This window comes from Dipodomys merriami, unplaced genomic scaffold, assembly GCF_024711535.1.
Source record: "Dipodomys merriami isolate MVZ:Mamm:240054 unplaced genomic scaffold, mDipMer1.0.p SCAF_49, whole genome shotgun sequence".
NCBI classification, from domain to species: Eukaryota; Metazoa; Chordata; class Mammalia; order Rodentia; family Heteromyidae; genus Dipodomys; species Dipodomys merriami.
The window spans coordinates 10171557-10194139 of record NW_027206057.1 but is presented as its reverse complement, the minus strand read 5'-3'; the positions used below and the strand labels follow the sequence as shown (position 1 = coordinate 10194139).

Sequence of the window (22583 nt, the reverse complement as noted above, 5' to 3'; positions counted from 1 at the left end):
ACACACACACACACACACACACACACACACACACACACACACACACACACACACACACACACACACACACACACACACACACACACACACACACACACACACACACACACACACTTTAAGACTGTGTCTCACAAACTTTATTCTTCCTGGGCTGGTCTTGAGTAACTACTTTTCTTTTTTTTCTTCTGAGTTAGGGTTTCATGATGTAGCTCAAGGTGGCCTCAAACTCATGATGCTTTTGCCTGAGATTCTGGAGTGCTGGGATTACAGATGTGTACCCCTATTCTCAGCACCTTTTTTTTTTTTCCAGAATTACAAAAACAGTGGTAGAATGCCTACCTAGTGAGCACAGACCAAATGCAAACATGAGTTCCACCAAAAAACAAAAAAGAATTATAAAAGACTTGCATGTTTTTACTACTTTATTAAGGAACTATTACAGAGACAAGTAGGCTACAGTGAGGAAATATTTTTATGAGAGTTATGAAGTCATAAGATACTTCCATGTACTATTTTTAGTGGCCCTTGTTGTTATCCTGAGATTCAAACACATATTCAGCCCCTGCTGCTATCACAAATGCAGCAAATCCCCACTTGAAACCTTTAAACATTACACCAAGAAAGGAATAGTTGTTTGCAAAGCCACCCATGTATCTCCAAGCTTCGTTGCTAGAAAAAAAGGAAAGAAAGGATAATTACACACAATTCATGTACATTCATTGAGTAAAACAAATTTAACTTTCACCTATCTAAAACACTTAAATGTACCATTTGGCAAGATAATCTAAGTAGATCACAATAGGAAACTTCATGTGGCAAAAGATAAGTTTCATGTATACATACGTATACATACATACATATATATACATTTTTTTGTTGGTATGGAGTTTGAATTCAGAGTCTTATATTTATAGGCAGACACTCTATCATTCTAGCCATACCTCCAATCCTCAAGAATATTTAATTTTTTAAAAAGTTGATGATTTTAGATTTCATTGTTATTCTACTCATGATTTTATAGAATTCTCAAATGGATCAGCTCACTTTGATCTCATAGTCCAGCCAAGCAGCTAATTCAAACACCATTGAAATGGAAAGATAAACTTAAAAGAACTAGACATTAATCTTTGCTCTGCTAATCATAACCTTTTAGGCTGGGGAAAATTCATAACTTCTAAGGGTCTGCTTCTTCTCCTAGTGATTATTATCTAACTTATAGTGCTATAAAGATCAAACATGCAAAATATATTTTGGCACTTGAGAGGGTGTTAACATTTGACATTAAAATATTACTATTCAAGAGGATCACAGCTTTTCCATTATAGAAACTTGAACTTCAGAAGACTAATTTCCTGTTGTGGCAAACATTCTCCCGAGTAACCTGATTATAGGGTATGTCTGAGTTAAAAGAAGTCAGAGACCTACAGGGGAAAAAAAAAGTTCTCTTCCACAGATAATAGTTAAGTCAGTGAAAAAAAAAATAATCATGTTGTAAAAGGCAAAAATCATTTAACACTAAAAATATGCCTTATTAGAAAATAATTTAGATACTAAACCATACAAAGATGTTATAAGAAAACTACATGCCTCATGAACATGGATGCAAATACTCCTAACAAAATTTGAGAAAAACTGAATCTAGCAATATATACACACATACTGTTTTGTGTGTGACTGATTTGATATTTGAAAGTCAATAAAAGTAATTCACTATATTAACAGGAAACAAAAAGCACTTCAGTACAGAAAAAGGAACTGACAAAATTCCACAATCATTTATTAATAATAACAAGAGTAGAGTATAATATTAGAGTAGTCCCTCTAGTTCCAGATACTCAGGAGGCTGAGCTAGGAGAATTGTTTAGGACCAGGAATATGAGTCCAGCCTAGACAATATTACAAGACTCTGTTCCTTTAAACAACAAGAGCAGTAACAAAAACACAAAAAAACCTGAGTAGAACAGAACAGAAATACTTCATTTTGCTTAAGAATATCTATGAAGCCGGGTGCCGGTGGCTCATGCCTGTAATCCTAGCTACTCAGGAGGCTGAGATCTGAGGATCGCAGTTCAAAGCCAGCCCGGGCAAGAAAGTCTGTGAAACTCTTATCTCCAGTAAACCACCAGAAAACTGGAAGTGGCGCTGTAGCTCAAGTGGTAGCGTGCTAGCCTTGAGCTGAAGAGCTGAGGGACAGCGCTCAGGCCCAAAGTTCAAGCCCCACGACCGACCAAAAAAACAAAGAATATCTATGAAAATCTTAAAACAGGCCAGGTATTTGTGGCTCACACCTATAATCCTAGCTACTCCGGAGGCTGAGAGCTGAGAATAGCAGTTCAAAGCCAGTGCAGGCACGAAATCTGTGAGACTCTTTTTTTGTTGGTCATGGGGCTTGAACTCTGGGCCTCAATGCTGTGCCTCAGCTCTTCAGCTAAAGGCTGGCGCTCTAACACTTGAGCCACTGCACCACTTCTGGTTTTCTGAGTGGTTTATTGAATATAAGAGTCTCACAGAGTTTGCCACCCAGGCTGGTTTTGAACTCAGATGTTGGCTTCCTCAGTAGCTAGAATTACAGGTGTTAGCCACTGGCATACAGACTTTTTATGGTTCTTTAAGGAAAATATGCTGAAAAGGAACCCAGATATTAGTTCTCCAAGCTCAATTCTATCTAAACTACTTAATCATCTTACCGGGCCCATGGATCCCTTAGTCCTTGTAGAGCCAGATTCTTCTGAATAGCTTCTAATGGTGTCCCTTCTATTTTCCACTGTCTATAATCTGGAAGTTCAACTTTACTATGTCCATGTCCATGTCCAGGGCCCATTTCTATAGCAAAAGAGTAATATAAGGAAGAAAATCAGGTTGTAGATAGCCAAAAGGAAAATTTAACATTTGCATTTTACATGAACTATTTTTTTTAAAGATATATTTGAAAAAGAGTGAAAATATTTTATAAAAATGTTAATTATATAACTGGCATATGTTCAGAATTAGGCAATATATATATATACAAAACATAAGATAACAAAAACATAAGATAAACAAAGATAATTTTTCACAGATAACCACCAACACAAGCTAAAATTATAATACAACTTGGAAGACTTATTTAGTCCATTGCTTTATTGTTATTTGGTAAAGTGAATAATATCAAAGAAAACCAGGTATGGAGGTACCTGATCCCCAAGATGATCACTTGAGCCCAAGCATTCCAGATTAGCCTGGGCAACCTAGCTCTTGTCTCAAAAAAATATACATACATACACCCATACATACATATATACATAAAGTAATAATATGCATAAAAATTATGGCACTAAGATTCTACAATGAAGCTGAGCACCAATGGCAAACCCCTGTAATCCTAGCTACTCAGGGGGCTGAGATCTGAAGATTGTGGTATGAAGCCAGCCAGAGCAGAAAAATCTGTAAGACTCTTATCTCCAATAAACTACTCAGAAAAGCCAGAAGTAGGGCTGTAGCTCAAGTGGTAGAGCAACACCTTGAGCTGAGGAGCTGAGGCACAGCGTTGAGGTCCAGTGTTCAAGCAGCTAAGGGAGAGTGTCCAGGCCCTGAGTTCAAGCCCCAGGACTGGCACACGCACGTGCACACGCGCGCGCACACACACACATTCACACACACACATTCACACACACACGCGCGCGCGCGCGCGCGCGCGCGCACACGCACAAGATTCTAGAATGACTTTACTATATAATAACCAAACTAAGGCTCTTACTACATATTGAGAATGGCAACTGGGTGCTGCTGGCTCATGCCTATAATCCTAGCTACTCAGGAGGCTGAGATCTCATGATCATGGTTCAAAGCCAGCCTGGGAAAGGAAAGTCCACGAGACCCTTGTTTCCAGTTAATCACCAGAAAATTGGGCTTGGTGCTGTGGCTCAATGTGGTGGAGCTCTAGCCTTGAGTAAAAGAGCACAGGGACAGAGCTCAGGCCGAGAGTTCAAGACTCACAACTGAAAAAAATTGTAATGGCTGTGTTCTTCATAGTATGTTTTCAAAATAACACCTTCCCCCCTATTTTGGTGATACTGGGATTTGAACTTGATAGGTAAGCATTTTACCACTGGAGCCATACATTCAACCCACCAAAAAAAACCATTTTGGCAAATGTTAATTCTATAATATTAACCCTAGCAGACTGCTACATGTGTAGTAAAGTATAAGATGGCAAGTCAAAATTTTCATAATTTTGAAAGTAAAAATTAAAACCTTGGGATAAAATGCAGACACCATCAAAGCTACAATAAGTATTTTTTCAAAATATTAAGTAATTTGGATTTACACTTTGAAAAGAAAACCTGAAAGTATACATATTCCTAGTTCTATTCCTCCTATATTCCTATTTCTTTTAATAAAATCAGTTTTCCTGTCTACCTAATTATTTCAGAAAGGGACCTTCTATAGGATTTTCTTAAGTATAAAGAACAAAAAATTGGATGAAGTGGCACATGTTGGTAGTTCTCACGAGTTCAAGACCAGCCTGGGCATAACAGCAAAACCAGTGTCAAAAACAAAACACACAAAAATTATTTCTATTTCAGAATAGTCATAAATAAGTAATAATAAATTAACAATAATACTCTGACCACTTGACGGGAGTTTGGAATTCTGTTTTGTTCACTAATACAACTATAAAATCCCAAGAAAATCACTTTCTCTGAACTTCAATGTGTAGTTAAGTCTTCTTCATATAAGGTTAAAATCTATGTGGTGAAATTGTGAGAATTGGGGAAAACACATTGTGGTGTACCTTCCATTTTCACACCCAGGTATCGAAAATGTGACTGAGCACAATCACTCTGAAAAATTGTGTGACCTAGAAAAGTTAGACATTCAAATAACTTATGGTCAGGATTCATAAGGTTATATACTTTAAATCTTCATTGTCTAATTTAACAGTCACTAACACACATTTAAAATGTGGTATGTAACTGGGTAAAATGGAATTTTAAATTCAGCTTCAAAGTGGATTCTTTTGTTTTGTTTTTGTCAGTCGTGGGGCTTGAACTCTGGGCCTGGACTCTGTCCCTCAGCTCTTCAGCTCAAGGCTAGTGCTCTACCACTTGAGCCACAGCACCACTTCTGGTTTTCTGGTGGTTTATTGGAAATAAAGAGTCTCACAGACTTTCCTGCCAGGCTGGCTTTGAACCGTGATCCTCACATATTAGCCTCCTTAGTAGCTAGGATTACAGGTGTGAGCCCCCCTGGATTCAAAGTAGATTCTTAAATCAGTTACTAGAACATAGTTGAAACTATTAAAGTTGAAACTATTTGGGTATACAAATTGACTTTTTTGTTTGTTTGTTTGAGACAGTCTTATGTAGCTTAAACTGGTTTAAAACTCAAAATCCTCCTGTCTTAGCATCTCAAGTCTTGGGAGTCATAGAAATGCATGCCTGTGGCCAGCTTTGAAATATAAGCAAAATCAAGTGTATGTACTTACACAACTAGCGTATAAACAGATATTCTATAAATGTAAGGCACATCAATTTTGAAGACCATATGGAAATATGAAGTTGTTTTAATAACAATACTGACTGCATTGAAATATTAGAGCTCTTAAGGCAGTATTTTCAACAAAACTTAATTATTGTCTTTTTAAGGAGCCTTTTTAATACCTAAACATATTCCCTCACCTCACTGAAATTTTGTATCACTAAAATTACAATATTGTATTGTATGCGTGTTCATGCCCTGTGATTCTTTGGAAGGACAGAAAACACTCTGCAGTAATTCCCTCCAGTTTTTCTGACCAATTTCATTCTTTTTTTTTTTTTTTTGGTCGATTACAATTTCATGTTTGAAGGATCTTCTCTACTGTGAATGTATGTTCTAAATGATTAGCTGCTTTATTACCTGACCTGAGAGGTGGTTACAGGAATGTTTGCCTACTTGTGATTCTTCAGAATATTGTTTTGTTTTATGCATGTTATGTATCCTCGATAGTAAAACATTAGGAAAAATGAGTTATATTCTGCTGAGGACATAACAACTTTCAGAGCTGTTTAAATAAGAACAGCAAGAAAAACAGTTCAAAAAAATAAAAAGTATGGGGTTACGAAAAACAAAAACATCTGTTGTGAACTTACTATCTATCTTTTATATATATATATATATATATATATCAAACTCCTTCATAAAAATCGATTACTAGTATAACAAGATGGGAGGAAAACAAGTGAACTGTAATATAATATTTAATGCTTAGTCTCTGACCTTGCATATATGCAATGGATTTTGTAGCCTGTTCTTTTCCCCTTCATGTGATAGCATAAACATTTATACTAGAAAACTCTTACATTAAGCTATAGAAATAGCGAGGCATATATTGCAATAATTGCTTTTTATGCGTTTAAGGTTTGAGGGTTGTTGTTTTTTCCTCAATTCGATTCAAATGTAAACCAAAGACCATGGGACGAAGAGGAGATGGCTGGGTGGTTTAACAACCACAGTAATACATTCCCACAGCATCCAGCTTTCCCTTCCTACCCCGGTACTGAAAGACAGCTCTTTCGAGTTACTTCCTCGACTTCCTTCCTTCCTTGGGCGACCCCTCCCGTTTTTCTTTTCCTCTCTCTTTTCCCCATTTTCCACATCATAGACTCCACTTTTTAATCCTACCCCAGAAATCTCCCGCCAACTCCGTAATTTACCTGACAGCAACCTGACCTCTCAGGACACGCAATATTCAACCTTCCAGCCGGAGCCAACCGGAAACGGAAGTTACCACCTGGAGCACTTCGCCTGAATAAAAGCCAAGGAGACGTTTAACGTTCCGGATTTGGGTCGTAGATGTCTGGGCCAGACTGCATAACATGAAGGAGACTGGGAATCTATCGATATATATTTAAAACCACACAAGTGCTCCCTAGAACTGACAGCGTTCAGAGACACTGCGGGGGGGGAGGAGTGGCGAAGGCATGTTCGTTCTTCGAAGACGGAATCTTTAGGCAGTACACCGAGGGGCGGGCCAAGGGCACGGCGCACCCATTAGAGGAGGCTGTTATTGAGAGCGCGGTCTCAGCCAATGAGCGAGCGTGTTGTTGTGCTGCAGTTGGCCAGCGGCTGCGGGAGGCGGTGGCGGTGGGAGCCAGAGACAGCCGGGTGACAGGTACGCGGCGGCGCCGTGTCTGGGGGCCGCCCAGGGCTGAACGAGGGCTTTTTCGCCCCTCGTCTCGGGCTGTGAGCACTGCGGCGGGGGTGGCCTGGGAAGGCGGTGGCCAGAGCCGTGACTGGTTCCGGAACCTCGTACACCCGGCGGCAGCCTGCGAGGGTCGTGAGTGGAAGGCGGCAGCTGGAGCGGGTGGGGTCCGAGGCTCGCCGGGCGACGTGGGGGCCGGCGTCGGGGGTGGGGGCTGCGGTGGCGCCGGCCGCGGGCGGCGCCGGGCGGGAGCCAGACGCTGGTTAGTGAGGGTTGAAGGAATTCCTTGCACGGAAAGGACGCGGCGTTGCAGACACCTGAGCGAAATCCTAGGCATTGCTCCTCGGGGTTTATTTCCCGGGGCGTGAGGCCAGGAGGGCGGTGCGAGTAGGATTTTTTAAACATTTATTCTCACTGGTGGCTAGATCCTGGAAACGGTACCTAGCTGTACATTATGTAATCGTTGGCACAACTAGGTTGACCCCCTTGGAAGATGTCTTGCAGCCTGTTCACCTTGTCGGAACACTTTTTCCTTGGTTCATCTGATGCGCTTTCTACCCTGACAGGCTTTGTAGGTGAAGGGTTGGTAGCGTGAGGGATGGAATAGTCACGAAGAGCTGATCCCAAATATGGACTTGGGTCTGAGAGATACGCTATGAGTTTGAGATGAACGTGATCAGAGTCATGTTTCGTAGTTCACGAATTTATTTGTTTTGACAATCAAATCTGATATCACATATTAAATTTTTTAACCTTCAGAAAGATGGAGAGCACATCGGAACATTCGTTAGTTGACGCACCCCCCCCCCCCGATTCTGCTGCCGGTCCCCCCCCCAACCTCTGAGATATTGCATTAGGGACTGTGAAAATAAGGTAGAAGTCTGAATAATGAAGGGGGGTGGATAATTAACTTTTAAGTAGTTTGCTCTGGAAGTCTAAAAAGCTGAGTATTTTTGAGGTTAAAAAAGTATGGGCTTTGAAAATAATGTATGTGCTTTGAATCTCCTGGACTTAGGTAAAAATGCATTTACAGATAAATTATTTAACAAAACACCCTTATACTTTTTTGTTTGCACAATGAAATGGTGAATTAGCATAGCAGGTCTAGTCAGCATATGTCTTGGAAGGACACTTTTATAGTTCATTCCATCTGAAAAGACTAGAAAACGATTTTTAAAATAAGCATTGTAAATTGTTAACAAGTAAACTGTTTGAAATGTTGTCTTTAAAACTTAGAAGAAAAGGTCAAATTTAGGACTAGCATGTGTAATGTTTACTGAACTTGTTTTGGTATTGTCTGAAAACTTCTAAAGGTGATTTTTTTCTATTATTATTGGTAAATATAAAGCTATATCAAAATTTCAGTTTTTTTCTTCTCAAAATATTATTAAGGGATAACTAGAATGTGTTCTGAGGTGTTCAGAGTAATGAGATGTTTTAATGAAATATTTAAAATGAATCTATTAGAAGAATAATGCTGAGCTGGGAAGGTGGCTCAGTGCATGCATGAGGCCCTGGGTTCGATTCCTCAGCACCATATAAGCAAAAAAAGCCGGAAGCGGCTCAAGTGGTAGAGTGCTTGCATTTAGCTGAAGAGCTGAGGGACAGCGCGCAGGCCCAGAATTCAGGCCCCACTACCGACCACCACCACCACCACCAAAAAAAAAAAAGAATAATGCTGTCTCAGTCACAAAGAAAACTTACCTTTCTGTTTTAAGTGAAGTTCTATAGTGTTTTGAATACTAGTGAACACATCTTTGTCTTTTTGCAATATGATGTGGGAGTGTGTGTGTGTGTGTGTGTGTGTGTGTGTGTGTGTGTGTGTGTGTGTGTGTGTGTGTGTGTGTGTGTTTATGTAATCAGCCTACTTGAGCTGTCTTAGAGAAAGAATGGATAGTTTCCAATAGCCAGTAGGTGTCATTGTAGAATGCCATAAATTGAGCTTGGAGTGGGAAATTACCAAGTAGTTTAAGATACTAGTCCAAAATACTAGTCCAAATTACCATGCAACAGTAATGTAATGATTGATTATAAATTCTAGGAATCTTCTCCTAGAGCTATATGTAAGACATAAAAACAGGGCTGGGAAGGTGGCTCAGTGGTAGAGTGCTTGTCTTGCATGCATGTGGCCCTGGGTTCAATTCCTCAGCACCACATAAGCAGAAAAAGCCAGAAGTGGTGATGAGGCGCAAGTGGTAGAGTGCTAGCCTTGAGCTGAAGAGCTGAGGGATGGTGATGGTGCCCAGGCCCAGAGTTCAGACCCCATGACCAACAACAACAAAAAAAAATGGTTGTAAAGAGGTATAATTATTTGCTTTATAACTGGATCTTGAAAGTTTATTTTTTAATCTAACTCTGTATTGCACTGTGGATTTGTTTATTTAGTTTTATTAATCACACAATTTTGGCTCCTCTTTCCACTCAGTAATAAGGATTGAATCTCAGTGCTTATAAGGCAGTTATTCCTACTTGAGCTATGTCCCTAGTCGTTTTGTTTTGTGAAGTAGAGTCTGACCTCTTAACTCCTGATCCTCTTGTCTCTGCCTCCTGAGTAGCTGGAATTGCAACCATGTTCCATCATTCCTTGCTCAGTTTTGGTATCATATAGTAATTTCTTAAGTTCTAGCATGATTAATATCTGATTCAGCTTACCAGAGATAAATCAAGTGCTACATAATGAAAAATAAAGTACTAAGATATAAATAGAAGTCTTGAACCAGGTTTATCAATTACGCAAAATAGTACTTTGTTACTGTGTTTTTAATGCTAGAACATAATTTTTATCATTCATTGTCTGGCTTTTAAAGTTTTCCCTCCCCCTCCATTTGCTTAAATTTACAGTTTGTCTGGTTAGTAGGCCATGTTCTTTTCACGGGTAGTAAGCTGAACACTTGTCAGTGTCTAAAATGTAGGAAATGGGGCTGTGTTCCAAGTGGTAGAACACCAGCTTTGAGTGAAAATGCTGAGAGCATGGGGCCTTGAGTTCAACACCCCCCCCCCGCCCCGCCCAATATAGTGTAGTTGGGGGTAGTTGGCATAAAATAATCTCTGAATGCTAGGCTGAGGATATGGCTCAAGGACACCTGGCTAGCAAATACAAGGCCCTGAGTTCAGTCCCCTCTATTGCAAATCACAAAACACACACAAACACCGCTAAAGACAGACCAACAGACAGACACACACACACCTAAAGTCTAAAGATGATTACATACACCTAACTATCTACCTAAAGTCTAAAGCTGGTTTATAGCTCTTGTTAATACAGCTCTTTGCCTCCATAGCCTTCTAATGAGCTTTTGTCACTTTATAGCTCTTTTTCTTATATACTTGCTATTAATACAGTGTTTGGTATATGTGTGTGTGTGTGTGTGTGTGTGTGTGTGTGTGTGTGTGTGTGTGTGAGAGAGAGAGAGAGAGAGAGAGAGAGAGAGAGAGAGAGAGAGAGAGAGAGAGAGAGAGAGAGAGAGAGAGAGACCTAATTTGAAAATTCTTGGTGAAAGCAGAGACAAGCGAGATTATTTCAAAATAATTGAGTTGTTTATTTTAAAGGTGCTCATACATCTATTATGTTACCTACACATCTTTTTTATAATCTTGGTGATAAGAATATGAAGGAGTCAGCTGTATTTGGAAAAAAAAATCTTGGTCATTTGGTTCACCTCTGACTTTCACTTTAGAATGATTGATTTAATTCAAGGCTATGGCACTTGTGGCATGAACCAATAACAGTAGTTTTAGCTTAAGAGAAAGCGCTGCCAAATGTACCAATATTTTATATCTCAATAAATTGTCACCATTTAATGTCATAGCTAAGACACCTTTTCTAGCCAGGAACTGAAGTTGCCAGAAATAAAAATTGTGCTGAATGTTTTGGTTTGGATTAAGTTTTACTTGGCCCTTAACTGCTTTCTGTAAAGTAAGCTACTTTTCTTTCACAATTTAGATCATAGCTAACTCATTTGCAGAGATATTTACTCATAATCTTTCTCTTGATGTTTTGGAAAACCTTCTTTTTCTAGAATTAAAACTGAGAATAAGAATTTGAAAGTGTTCTCGATTAAAGATCTTTTTAAAATAGTGTATAAATATATCCACTAGTATTTATGTAAGCAATTTATCCACTAATATTTACATAAGCATTAACTCAATAATATTACTAAAACCTGAATTGCAAATGTGTTGACCCTGACATGGGTTTAGAAATGCATGGCTTGCTGGGAATCCTAACCGCTCAGGAGGCTGAAATCTGAGGATCAAGATTCAAAGCCAGCCCAGGCAGGAAAGTCCCTAAGACTCTTATCTCCAATAAATTACTCAGAAAAAACGGGAAATAGTGTTGTGGCTCAAGTGGTAGAGTGCTAGCCTTAAGCACAAAGAGGAGCAGGGACAGTACCTAGGCCTTGAGTTCAAGCCCCAATACCAGTAAAAAAAAAAATGAAGAAACTCATGGCTCATCCTCATGAATTTTAAGTTTTCTTTTTGGTGATTTGGCTGCCATAGAATGAAGTATGAGTAATAATTAATGAGAAGACTTTGGAGAAAAGAAGTAAAAACCCAAACATGTAATATATTAGACTGATTACTTATAGAATTATGAAACGGCTACCATAGCAGTCAGAAAATGTGGTAAATGCCAATACTTACTGATATTGTTGCGAAGCATGGGTTACAAGTAGTCACTTTGGACTAGTATACCACTGAACTCCAAAAAATATATCAAATTTATTCAATCTTCTGAAACATTCTTTTTTGTGTGTGTGGTGAGAACATTTAAACCGTTTTTTTTTTAAAAAAACAAACCCTTTTTTGAAATCATTATAGGCAATAGAATGCCAGTATTTTATGCCTGTGAAATTGAAACTTAGTTATCTAAGCTTTCTCCATGCCTCCCTCCTGCTTTCCCCAACCTCTGTCAACCAGTCTTCTACGTTACTAACTACTAACTACACTTGCATGAGATCAATGATTTAATTAATTTTTATTATCATTAATTAGTTGTACAAAGGATTGCCATTTAACAAAGCAGTTTATGAACAGTGCTTCTTGATTAGGGTCATATCTTTCAAGATTATCAGAAATCAACTATTTTAGATTCCACATATGAATACATACGTTCACTCAGTATTTGTCTTTTTGTGTCTCATGTCACTTAATATAATGCCCTTCAGGTTCATCGATTTTGTTACAAATAACAGGATTTCATTTTTATCAGTAAAACTCAACATTGTTTTCTTTACTCATTCATCAGTATTTAGATTCTTGGGTTGCTTTTATTTCCTGTCTCATGTAAATAGAGCAATAAACATGAAGTGCAACTGTTTCTTCTTACTGGATTCCTTCCTTCCTTCCTTCCTTCCTTCCTTCCTTCCTTCCTTCCTTCCTTCCTTCCTTCCTTCCTTCCTTCCTTCCTTCCTCCTCCTCCTCCTCCTCCTCTTTCTTCTTCTTGCTCTTCTTGCTCTTCTTGCTCTTCTTCCTCTTTCCTTCTTCTTTTTCTGGATTCTTTTCTTTGGTTCTCTACCCAGGAGTGGAATTGCTGAATTGCCAACGGATCTTTTAGTAAAGACATTGAAACTTTGCATTTGTAGTCTGTAACATCAGATTTTTTTTTAAAATGCAGCTCTTTAGGACAAGCCACAGGAAGAACAGCTATTTTCCATTTTCCTTAAGGATGAAAAACAGTTCAGTTACATGCATGCTACAGGGTAGTACATTGCCATCCTTTTTTTTTTTTTTTTTTTGGGTCAGCATTGGAGCTTGAACTCAGGGCCTGGATCCTGTCCCTGAACCTTTGTGTTCAAGGATAGCACTCTACCACACTGAGTCACAGCTCCACTTCTGGCATTTTGGTAGTTAATTGAAGATGAGAGTCCCATGAGCTTTCCTGCCCAGGCTGGCTTTGAACGATGATCCTCTTATCTTAGCCTCTTGAGTAGGATTACAGGCGTAAGCCATCAGTGCCTAGCCTACATTGTCATCTTTTAAGAAGCCTTTTTAGAATTCCCATGTTGTACTTTTCTGGTCTCAGTGACCAGAATTTAGTACTCATGTGTTTTACGTAGATGCAAGTAAAAATCAGATGGCTTTAGCTAAGCATATAAAGTGGAGCTGGAGTGAGGATTTGTGTTGGAAGGGAACTAGTTATCTTTGCCATTCTATACCATGTTTTCTATGCTGTGTCTGCTGCTACAGCCCAGCTCTTGCTTTATTCAATACGCATGAATTAAGTGCAGTGTACTAGGTCCTGTTAAATACTACTAACACAAGATATACACCCTTGTCTAGAGAAGTTATAGTTTATTAAGAGAACTAATGAGTTTACTTACTAACAGGTTTCTGAGAACAGAAGGTATTAGTAACAGAGACAATTGGAAATTGCTACTACTGAGTTTTCTATTTCCTAATTCTCAGATCTTAGCATATTTTGTACTGTTAGTATTTGAGAATGCTTTTTCTTATCCAGGACACTATTTCAGCTGACCACTTTATGGTTTATTCAGGAAACGGGGCAGAGCCACACATTAAAATATAGCTTATTTTATTTTCAAAGTTAAAACAGGCCCACCAGATACCATGCTTCTTTCCAATTGTTGGTGATTGACTAAGCTACAACAACTTATCCTTCATTTTCAGCCTAGCACAGACCACAGGACCCTTAAAAATGACATTAGAGTGGAAGGCTTCTTAAATTTTTTGTAGTTCTACACTGTAGCATATATGTACCTTTTACTACAATAACTGCTGACTGGGCCAAATAATATGTTCTCAGTGTAAGTGTGATATTCTGTAGGTTACTACTCAGAGTTCTTTTAGTGTTTCTAGGCATGGTGGTACATGCCATAATCTCAGTACTACTTGAGAAGCAGAAGTATTTAAAGTTCAAGTCTGGCCTAGGCTGCATAAGAAGCCCTATCCCCCTCAATAAAAACTTGTACTCTAGCTTGACACTGGCTTGACTTTATCTTGGACAAATGGTTTAACCTCTCAGTGCTTACAAACTTGGGATTATAACAGTATCCATTATATAGTGTTACTAGGTGAGTGGATTACGTAAAATGCTTAAAATCGTGCTAATATATAGTATATGTTATAAAATTATTCACTAATAGTTTGGGCGCTGGTGGCGCATGTCTGTAATCATAACTACTCTGAAAGCTGAGATACAAGGATCACAGTTTAAAGCCAGCTTGGGTAGAAAACTCAGTGAGACTCTTATCTTCAGTTAACCAGCAAAAAGCGAATGTAGAAGTGTAGCTTAAGTAGTAGAATACCAGCCTTGAACACAAAAGACAAGTTAGAACACAGGCCCTGAGTTCAAACCTCAATACTGATAACCCCCCTCACTTTCTGTCTCACTCCCTTGCTCACTCCCCCCCCCTCACACACAAACACACAGTAATAAAAATGAGACCTATAAGCCAGGTGCTGGGGGCTCATACCTATAATCCTAGCTACCCAAGAGGCTGAGACCTGGAAGATCGCAGTTCAAAGCCAGCCTGGGCAGAAAAGTCTGCAAGAGCCTCCCATTAACCAGCAGAATTCCCAGCTAGAGGCATGGCTCAAGTGGAATAGTGTCAACTGTGAACAAGGAAGCTAAGTGACAGTGCAAGTTCCTGTGTTCAAGAAGCATGATACCAAAAAAAAAAAAAAAAACAAACAAAAGGAAGGAAGGAAAGAGAGGATGGAGTGAGGTAAGAAGGAAAGAAGGAAGATCTATAATAATGAAACAGCTTAAGAAGAAAACATAGGTTGAGTTTGTTAACACCTTGGAATAGAGAAGGCATTTATTAGAAAACAAGCACAATATTGTAAAAAACATAAACAGGGGCTGAGAAGGTGGCTCAGTGGTAGAGCACTTGCCTTGCGTGCATGAGGCCCTGGGTTCGATTCCTCAGCACCACATAAGCAGAAAAAAAAAAGCCGAAGTGGTGCTATGGCTCAAGTGGTAGCGTGCTAGCCTTGAACTGAAGAGCTGAGAGACAGTGCCCAAGCCCAGAATTCAGGCCACATGACCGGACCCAAAAAAAAACAAAAACAAAAAACAAACAGATTTGACTACCTATTTTGTGAATTTGTAAATCTTAAATTTTAAAGATAAGTTACCTTACATACACTTAATTACACTTAAAATGAGAAAAAAGTACATTAAAACTTTTCTAACTCTAAGAAATAATTATGGTTTTGATAAGAAAAAAGAGGGAGAAATATATTGGTACTTAGATACTTGCTTGACTTATCCCTGTCTGTTAAGTTTCTTGCTTTCTCTTTTCACTGATTTTAGTTATGGATTATAACTTACGGTCCCATCCATATATACGCAAAAGAATGGAAGCCAAGTGCCAATGGCTTATACCTGTGATCCTAGCTAGGATCCCAGATTTCAGCCTGGGCAGAAAAGTCTGCTAGACTCTATCTCTGAAATCACTCTCAAAAAGAAAGGATGGAGGTGAGGCTCAAGTGGTAGAATTCTACCTGTGAGCAAGCTAGCCAAGTGAGGCACTCAGTTCAAACTCTAATGCCTTCAATAAGAAAAAAAAAATTGAGAGCAAGATCTTCACGAAATCTGTATCATCATATAAGCATAATTCACAATACCTAAAACATGAAAGTAACTCATATATCTATTAACAGAAAAATTGATAAGCAAAAAAATTCTCCAGTCTTGAAAAAGAAGGACATTCTGCAATATGTTATAACTGGAATGAACCTTGAGGGCATTATGGTAAATGACATAAGCCAGTCACAAGAAGACAGAGTAAACTTGCCTTAGTCACAGGTTTATGATGCATAGTTTTGACCATGTATGGTCAAAAAATATTTTAAAATTCTGAAAAAATTTCAAACACAAAAATTTTAAAGTTCCATTTATACATTATGTAGTTCAGTTTGGAGAAACTCTCTGTCCTGTGTTATTATCCTGTGTTATTGTTATAAATTATTGTGTAATTTACCCTCAATTTTGAGAAAATATGCCTCCCTAAAAGCAAATGGTGAGTAAAAAGCAAGGTAAATTTAATTGTGCTTAATTTTAAGTGATGACGTGAAATTTTAGATTTGCTGAAAGGCAGCATGTCTAGCTAAAGTCACCTAACATGAGAAAAATCAGTCAAGCATTAGCTCAACTCTTTGAATCTAGAACATTTCCACCTTTTCTTTTATGATGAATATTAAATTTTTTTGAGGAATGATGCTAGGGGTCCTCAAACATGCTAAGCATGTACTGTACCACTGAGCTATAAGAGGTATTTATGTTTTAAATTGTGTGTGTGTGTGTGTGTGTGTGTGTGTGTGTGTGTGTGTGTGTGTGTGTGTGTAAATGAGAAGGATGAGGGAGAAGGGAAAAGATAGATCACTGTACTAAATTTTAAAAAGAAGCATAGAATTTTTGTCTAGAAGTAATATAACTTTGTAGGTTATCCAAGTTAGGGTCCAGATAATTTTCAGTGGCTTAACCAGGGTCTCACAGATAATTAATGGCAAGTTTGGAATTAAAATTGAGATTTTCTATTTCCAAAATAATTTTTGCTGTATTTAAAGATATATGAGTATAATAGTTATTACAGAAATTTTTGGAATCTATAATTGGCTGTTTTTGTTTTGTGGTACTAGGTGTTATACTAGAGTCCTCTATCATTTGAGCTATGCCTCCAGTCCCTTTTTGCTTTGGTTTTTTTCCAGGTAAGGTATTGCTTTATGTCGGGCCAGCCTCACCAATAATCCTTTTACTCGTGCTTCCCCACATTCCTAAGGATGGCCAGGCATATGCCACTGTGCAGCCATTGTGCCTCCTCTACTGTTAACAACCACTGGTTGAGTTGGAGTTACACAAACTTTATTTTGGCCTGGGATAGTAGTCTTGAACCTTAATCCTTCAATCTGTGCCTCCCAAGTAGCTAATATTACAGGCTCTATAATTTTTTCAAAATTAGGTGAGCTGTAATTATAAATGTAACATCAAAACAGTTCTTTGTATTATATTGTTGAGCATATTATCTAAACATTTTATGGTTTTTCATTTTTATTTTTATAGAGCTGGAAAACATTTAAGTTTCAACAAATGAATTCCACACTTGAACTCTGCCGCATTCCCGTGCCGCCGCCTCCTTTAGAAAACTGATCTTAAAACAGGTAAAATTATGATGCTAACTTTTTAAGGGATAAGGAATAAATTCCCCTTGTGGTTAGACCTGTTAAGTGTTTTTGATGGTATTGGATAAGGAGCTGCTATTTATTATGTAATTTTACTTGAAATGATTACTTACACTTTAGTTATTGCCCTTGAGTTCTGTTTTTGAAGGCATTTCCTTTTTTAGTACTTGTGTTTTAATACTTGTAGTTACCTTAACTTTTGTACACTTACTTTTTATTATTGAGTTTATTTAACATAATTGCATTAGCTAGTTACATGTAAATCAATGCTATCCAATATAACTTTTGTGAAGATAGTTATGTATATGTGCTGTCAAATATAGTAAACTCTAGCCATATGTAGCTGCTAGGCATTTGCAGTATGGGTCATTCAACTACAAAAATAAATTGGTAGTTTTTATTTATTTTAAAAATAAGCTGTTTCTCTTTTCTGTATATCACTGTATATTTCTGTATATCACTGTATAAAATATACAAAATTAAAGGAAAAAAATTCTCATTCCTAAATCCATTGTGGCTTTAACCCAAAATCCTGCATAAATCCCAGCCAGTACACTGTTTTCATAAAAGATAACTCATGCTAAAACAGATAAAGGAGAGGACTGGGAAGGAGCAAAATTTTGTAGTGGAATATCTTCAGAAAAACACCTGATGGAGCTGGGCGCCAGTTGCTCACACCTGTAATCCTAGCTACTCAGGAGGCTGAGATCTGAGGATCGTGATTCAAAGCCGCACCGGTAGGAAAGTCCACGAAACTCTTATCTCCAGTAAACCACCAGAAAATCGGAAGTGGCGCTGTAGCTCAAGTGGAAGAGTGCTAGCCCAGAGTTCAAGCCCCATGACCAACAAAAAACAAACAAACAAACAAAAAACACCTGATGGGAATTCAGAAGGGGCTGCCAAGACAAGGTTGTGGAATGACTCATATTGACATATTCCAACTGGGAGCAAAGAACAAAATTCCCAAAGGCAGTGCAAGGTCCTGCGACTGTCAGACCTAGCATGCAGGGTTTAAGTTGATGAAAAGGTGATCTTACTGAAGTCTTTTATTAAGACTCCAGAACAGCCATAGGCAAACGTGAACTAACACTGCTGGCCTCATCTATACCAGTTAAAACTTTCACTGCAGGAAGACATAAAATTGCCATCAGTGAGATGAGCATCTGGCAGACTTGGGTGTTAGGTTGTCAGGGTGAAGAACTCAAATTTAGTTTGATTCCAGTCAGTGTGGTAGATGTTTTACTTTTACTATTTCCTCTTCCTTGAGGATTAATGAACTTGGCTGGGATGATTTCCTATGTGTATTTGACCACATGTTCTGTATGCTTGTGGAGACCCATATCAGCATAGATTAGCATAACAAGCTTTAGGTTCTCAGACTTAGAGATAATACTAGAAGTCTTGGGGTACAGTCCCCCTGGTATTTCACTTATGAGGTAAAGCTAGCTGAGTCTCTTCTTTACCAGTCCTGGTATATAGAATATGTCTAGTTTCTTTTCTTCCCAGAGGAGAGGAAAATAAGTAAAGTTTGATTTTATTTAAATAACTACCGTCGCTAATAGTTACTAGATCAGAGAGAAAAGCTTTCAGATTTCCTTGAAGAATTTGGTCGTCATAATAACAGTTTATTTTAATGTAGGTTTCATACAGTTTGAAATATTTACATAATTTTAAGAAAGTTAAAACATTTTTGTGTGTGTGTGTGTGTGCTAGTCCTGGGGCTTGAACTTAGGGCCTGGGAGCTTTATTGCTAGAGCTTTATTGCTCTAGACTAATGCTCTACCACTTAAGCCACAGCTCTACTTCTGGCTTTTGGTGGTTAATTGGAGAAAAGTCTCATGGACTTTCCTGCATGGACTGGCTTTGAACCACGATCCTTACATTTCAACCTCCTGAGTAGCTGGGATTACAGATGTGAGTCACTTACCTTGTACTGTTGCCCTAATAATTACATAGTTAGTTTATCAAATAATTATTTTTATAGTACTGGGTTTTAAACTCAGGGTCTTAACTTGTTTGGCTTGCTTGATTAGCTAGTACTCTACCACTTCAATCACACCTCCAGCTCAGCTTTTTTTTTTTTTTTTTTTTTTGGGTCCGGTCGTGGGACCTGAACTCTGGGTCTGGGCGCTGTCCCTCAGCTCTTCAGCTCAAGGCTAGTGCTCTACCACTTGAGCCACAGCGCCACTTCTGGCTTTTTCCTTTTTGCTTATGTGGTGCTGAGGAATCGAACCCAGGGCCTCTGGCATGCAATGCAAGCACTCTACCACTGAGCCACCTTCCCAGCCCCACCATCATTTATTTTGTTCATTGTTGTATCCTTAGCTTATTAATCAATACCTAACATAAAATTGGTGCCTATGTCAATATGAACTGAAAGAATAATCTACAGTTTATAGTAAAAGTGCCTTCTTAATTGTCTAAAAAATTATTGTGTTGCCATTATTTCTTTCATAGTAGTATTATTAGTATTTCTTTAATACTAATCTGTGGAAGATTTATATTGTATCACCTTTATATTATGACTTTGAATATGTTATTTACGGTCTTAAAAAACCTTCACAGGTACTTGTACTTATTTCATAAGTGAAGAATTTAAAGCCACAGAATAGTTAAAGTAATTTTGTCAATGACATATAGCCTGTGGATCATAGAGTTAGAATCCATACTCTTTAACTATTAGGCTACATTGTCACTTGCATTTTGATTCTAAATAAATTGGCCATTCCTAAAAGTGATATATGCTGACTGTCAACTGAGACACAACCCCTCACCCTGTAGATAAAGGAGAGCTTTCTGAACTGGGAACAAGTACTCAGAGTTTACTTCCTGACATGTAATTCCTTTTTTTTTCCCATACATAGTTGTATTGTATTTCAAAATTATTGGCCCTCCATCTTTCTTTTCCCCTATTCTCTTTCCCTCATCCTCCTATGTAGTCCCATCATTAGAATCATGTTCTATATATGTATGTATGTGTGTATTTTCTCTCCCTGTATATAAATTTATGTATATAGGTATATAGACATGTGCACCTATCTGAGAATATGTATTCTTTTATATCTAGCTTCTACATATAGTCATATGTATATGATATGAAAGTCAAATATGTGATATTTAGCTTTCTTGAGCCAAATATCAGCATGATGATCTACAATTCTATCTGTTTTTCTTTTTTTTTTTTTTTTTTTTGCTTTTTTTTTGCTTATGTGGTGCTGAGGAATTGAACCCAGGGCCTCTGGCATGCAAGGCAAGCACTTTACCTCTGAGCCACCTTCCCAGCCCCTCTATCTGTTTTTCTGTAAGTGGCATGATTTTATTTTTATTTGTGACAACAATATGCCATGGTATATATTATATCTATTTTATCTATTCATCTCTTGTTGGGCCTTGCAGCTGATTCCACCATCCTGTTACTGTGAATAGCACTAAAATAAACATAGGTATGCAGATACCTTTCTTGTATATTGATTTATGCTCTTAATACATGCCTAGTTGTGGTTTGGTAGGATCATAAAATAGGTCTGTTTTTAGTTTTTTGAAGAATTACTATACTAATTTTCATAGTGGTTGTACTAGTTTACAAACCCAACAATGTATAAGAGTTTCTTTTGGGTTGGGAAGGTGGCTCAGTGGTAGAGTGCTTGCTTTGCATGCATGAGGCCCTGGGTTCGATTCCTCAGCACCACATAAGCAGAAAAAGCCGGAAGTGGCGCTGTGGCTCAAGTGCTAGCCTTGAGCTGAAGAGCTGAGGGACAGTGCCCAAGTCCAGAATTCTGGCCCCATGATGGGCAAAAGAACAATAACAAACAAACAAAAAAAAAGAGAGCCATCAGCTCTCCCCAAATGGGCTTGAGAGATGCCCAAGCATGGTTAATGTCCAGAATCACTCAGGGCTCAGGTTTAATAACACCTTTTCCAACTCCTCTCCCCTTTACCCTCCTCCCCCCTTCCATCCCACATAGGTCTCAAGGCCAACAGGGAACTCTCCCCTCCCTATCCCCAGCAAACCCACAGCTCATCCTTCTCAGCCCCCTTCTTCTGAAAGGCAGTCAGGATGTTTAAGCTCTTCTGGAGCTCTTCCTTTTTCCCGTTACTCATCTTGTTCTTCTCAATCAGCTTGGTAATCCGGGTCATCTCAGACGCTGGAAGTCCTCACCTTGGTCTAACACCTTCCCCATGATTTTTAGATACTGCTCAGCCCACTTCTTCTCGGTCTCCTTCACACTTGAGAGGTTGTCCTGCCCCTGTTTCAAGAGGGCCTGGCGAGCCTCCATGCTGGAGGCCCCGATGAACTCTCCCGCTAGGGTATTGCACACAGGCAGGCAACCGGGCATACCTTTTAGCCAGCGCTAAAAGGGGACTGAGTTTTCAAAGTCCCCATCCTGGTAGAAAACTGGGTAGCTCTCCTTGTCTAGCTTGTATTTCTCACTCAGCTCCAAGTTCAGTTTGTCACCATAATCTGAGATCCCCACCTCTGCCACCAAGAGATCATCACTGGAGGCCGAGTTTTCAGCCAGGCACTTGAACTCATCCTGCTTCGAAGTTCACCAAGACGAACTTGCTTTTGGGAATGACCTTATAGAAAGTGATCGTGTCCAGGGGAAGGGCGCCGTTGGTGTGCAGGCCGTTGCTGCCCTGCGGAGGAAAGAGTTGTAGGAGTCCCAAGAGGAGGGGATGCAGTGGGGAGAGAAGGGCGTTGTGGGTCATGGCTGGAAAACACACACACACACATACACACACACACACACACATACACACACACACACACACACACACACACACACACACACACACACTTTGTGTGTGTGTGTTTTTTTTTAGACAGGGTCTTGGTATGTAGCCAAAGTTGACCTCCAGCTCATTATGTAACTCAGGCTTACCTCAAACTGCCTCAGCCTCTTAAGTGCTTACATTACTGATGCAAACCACCACACTTAGCCTTGATATGTATTTATGTATGTATAAATAATAGTATGTATAGTATACATAGTATAATATAGTATATATAGTCTTTTTTATCTTTCAATTTGAATTTTCTCATTATTTCTTTTATCTTGCAATTTATTTGAAGAAATATATCTGTATCTTTTTTTTGTTGTTGTTGGTTGTGGGCTTGACCTCTAGGCCTGGGTGCTATCCCTCAGCTCTTCAGCTCAAGGCCAGCACTCTACCACTTGAGCCACATCACCACTTCTGGTTTTCTGAGTGGTTTATTGGAGATAAGAGTCTCACGGACTTTCTTGCCCTGGCTGGCTTTGAACTGCAATCC

General features: G+C 38.8%; 2 protein-coding genes and 1 pseudogene across 4 annotated transcripts in view; 1 reads left to right on the top strand and 2 right to left on the bottom strand.

Annotated features, from left to right (window-relative positions):
- Window positions 1-404: 404 nt before the first annotated feature.
- On the bottom strand, window positions 405-6783 carry Ndufb3 (NADH:ubiquinone oxidoreductase subunit B3). Its single transcript, XM_069995796.1, has 3 exons — window positions 6678-6783; window positions 2688-2823; window positions 405-669 (listed from the first exon to the last, which is right to left on the bottom strand). The coding sequence occupies exons 2-3, from the start codon at window positions 2819-2821 to the stop codon at window positions 516-518; spliced, it is 288 nt and encodes a 95-aa protein (XP_069851897.1). The 5' UTR covers window positions 2822-2823; window positions 6678-6783; the 3' UTR covers window positions 405-515.
- Window positions 6784-7065: 282 nt separating this feature from the next.
- Window positions 7066-22583, top strand: part of Hycc2 (hyccin PI4KA lipid kinase complex subunit 2) — a 58872-nt gene continuing 43354 nt past the window's right edge. For 2 of the 3 annotated variants that reach the window (XM_069995794.1, XM_069995792.1), the window contains exons 1-2: window positions 7066-7135; window positions 17193-17290. The gene's annotated coding sequence lies outside the window, so the exon portion shown is untranslated. Of the gene's footprint in view, window positions 7136-7191; window positions 7328-17192; window positions 17291-22583 lie in introns of those variants that run through there. The other variant, XM_069995793.1, reaches the window with a different exon arrangement.
- Window positions 21308-22021, bottom strand: LOC138809284 (endoplasmic reticulum resident protein 29 pseudogene; annotated as a pseudogene).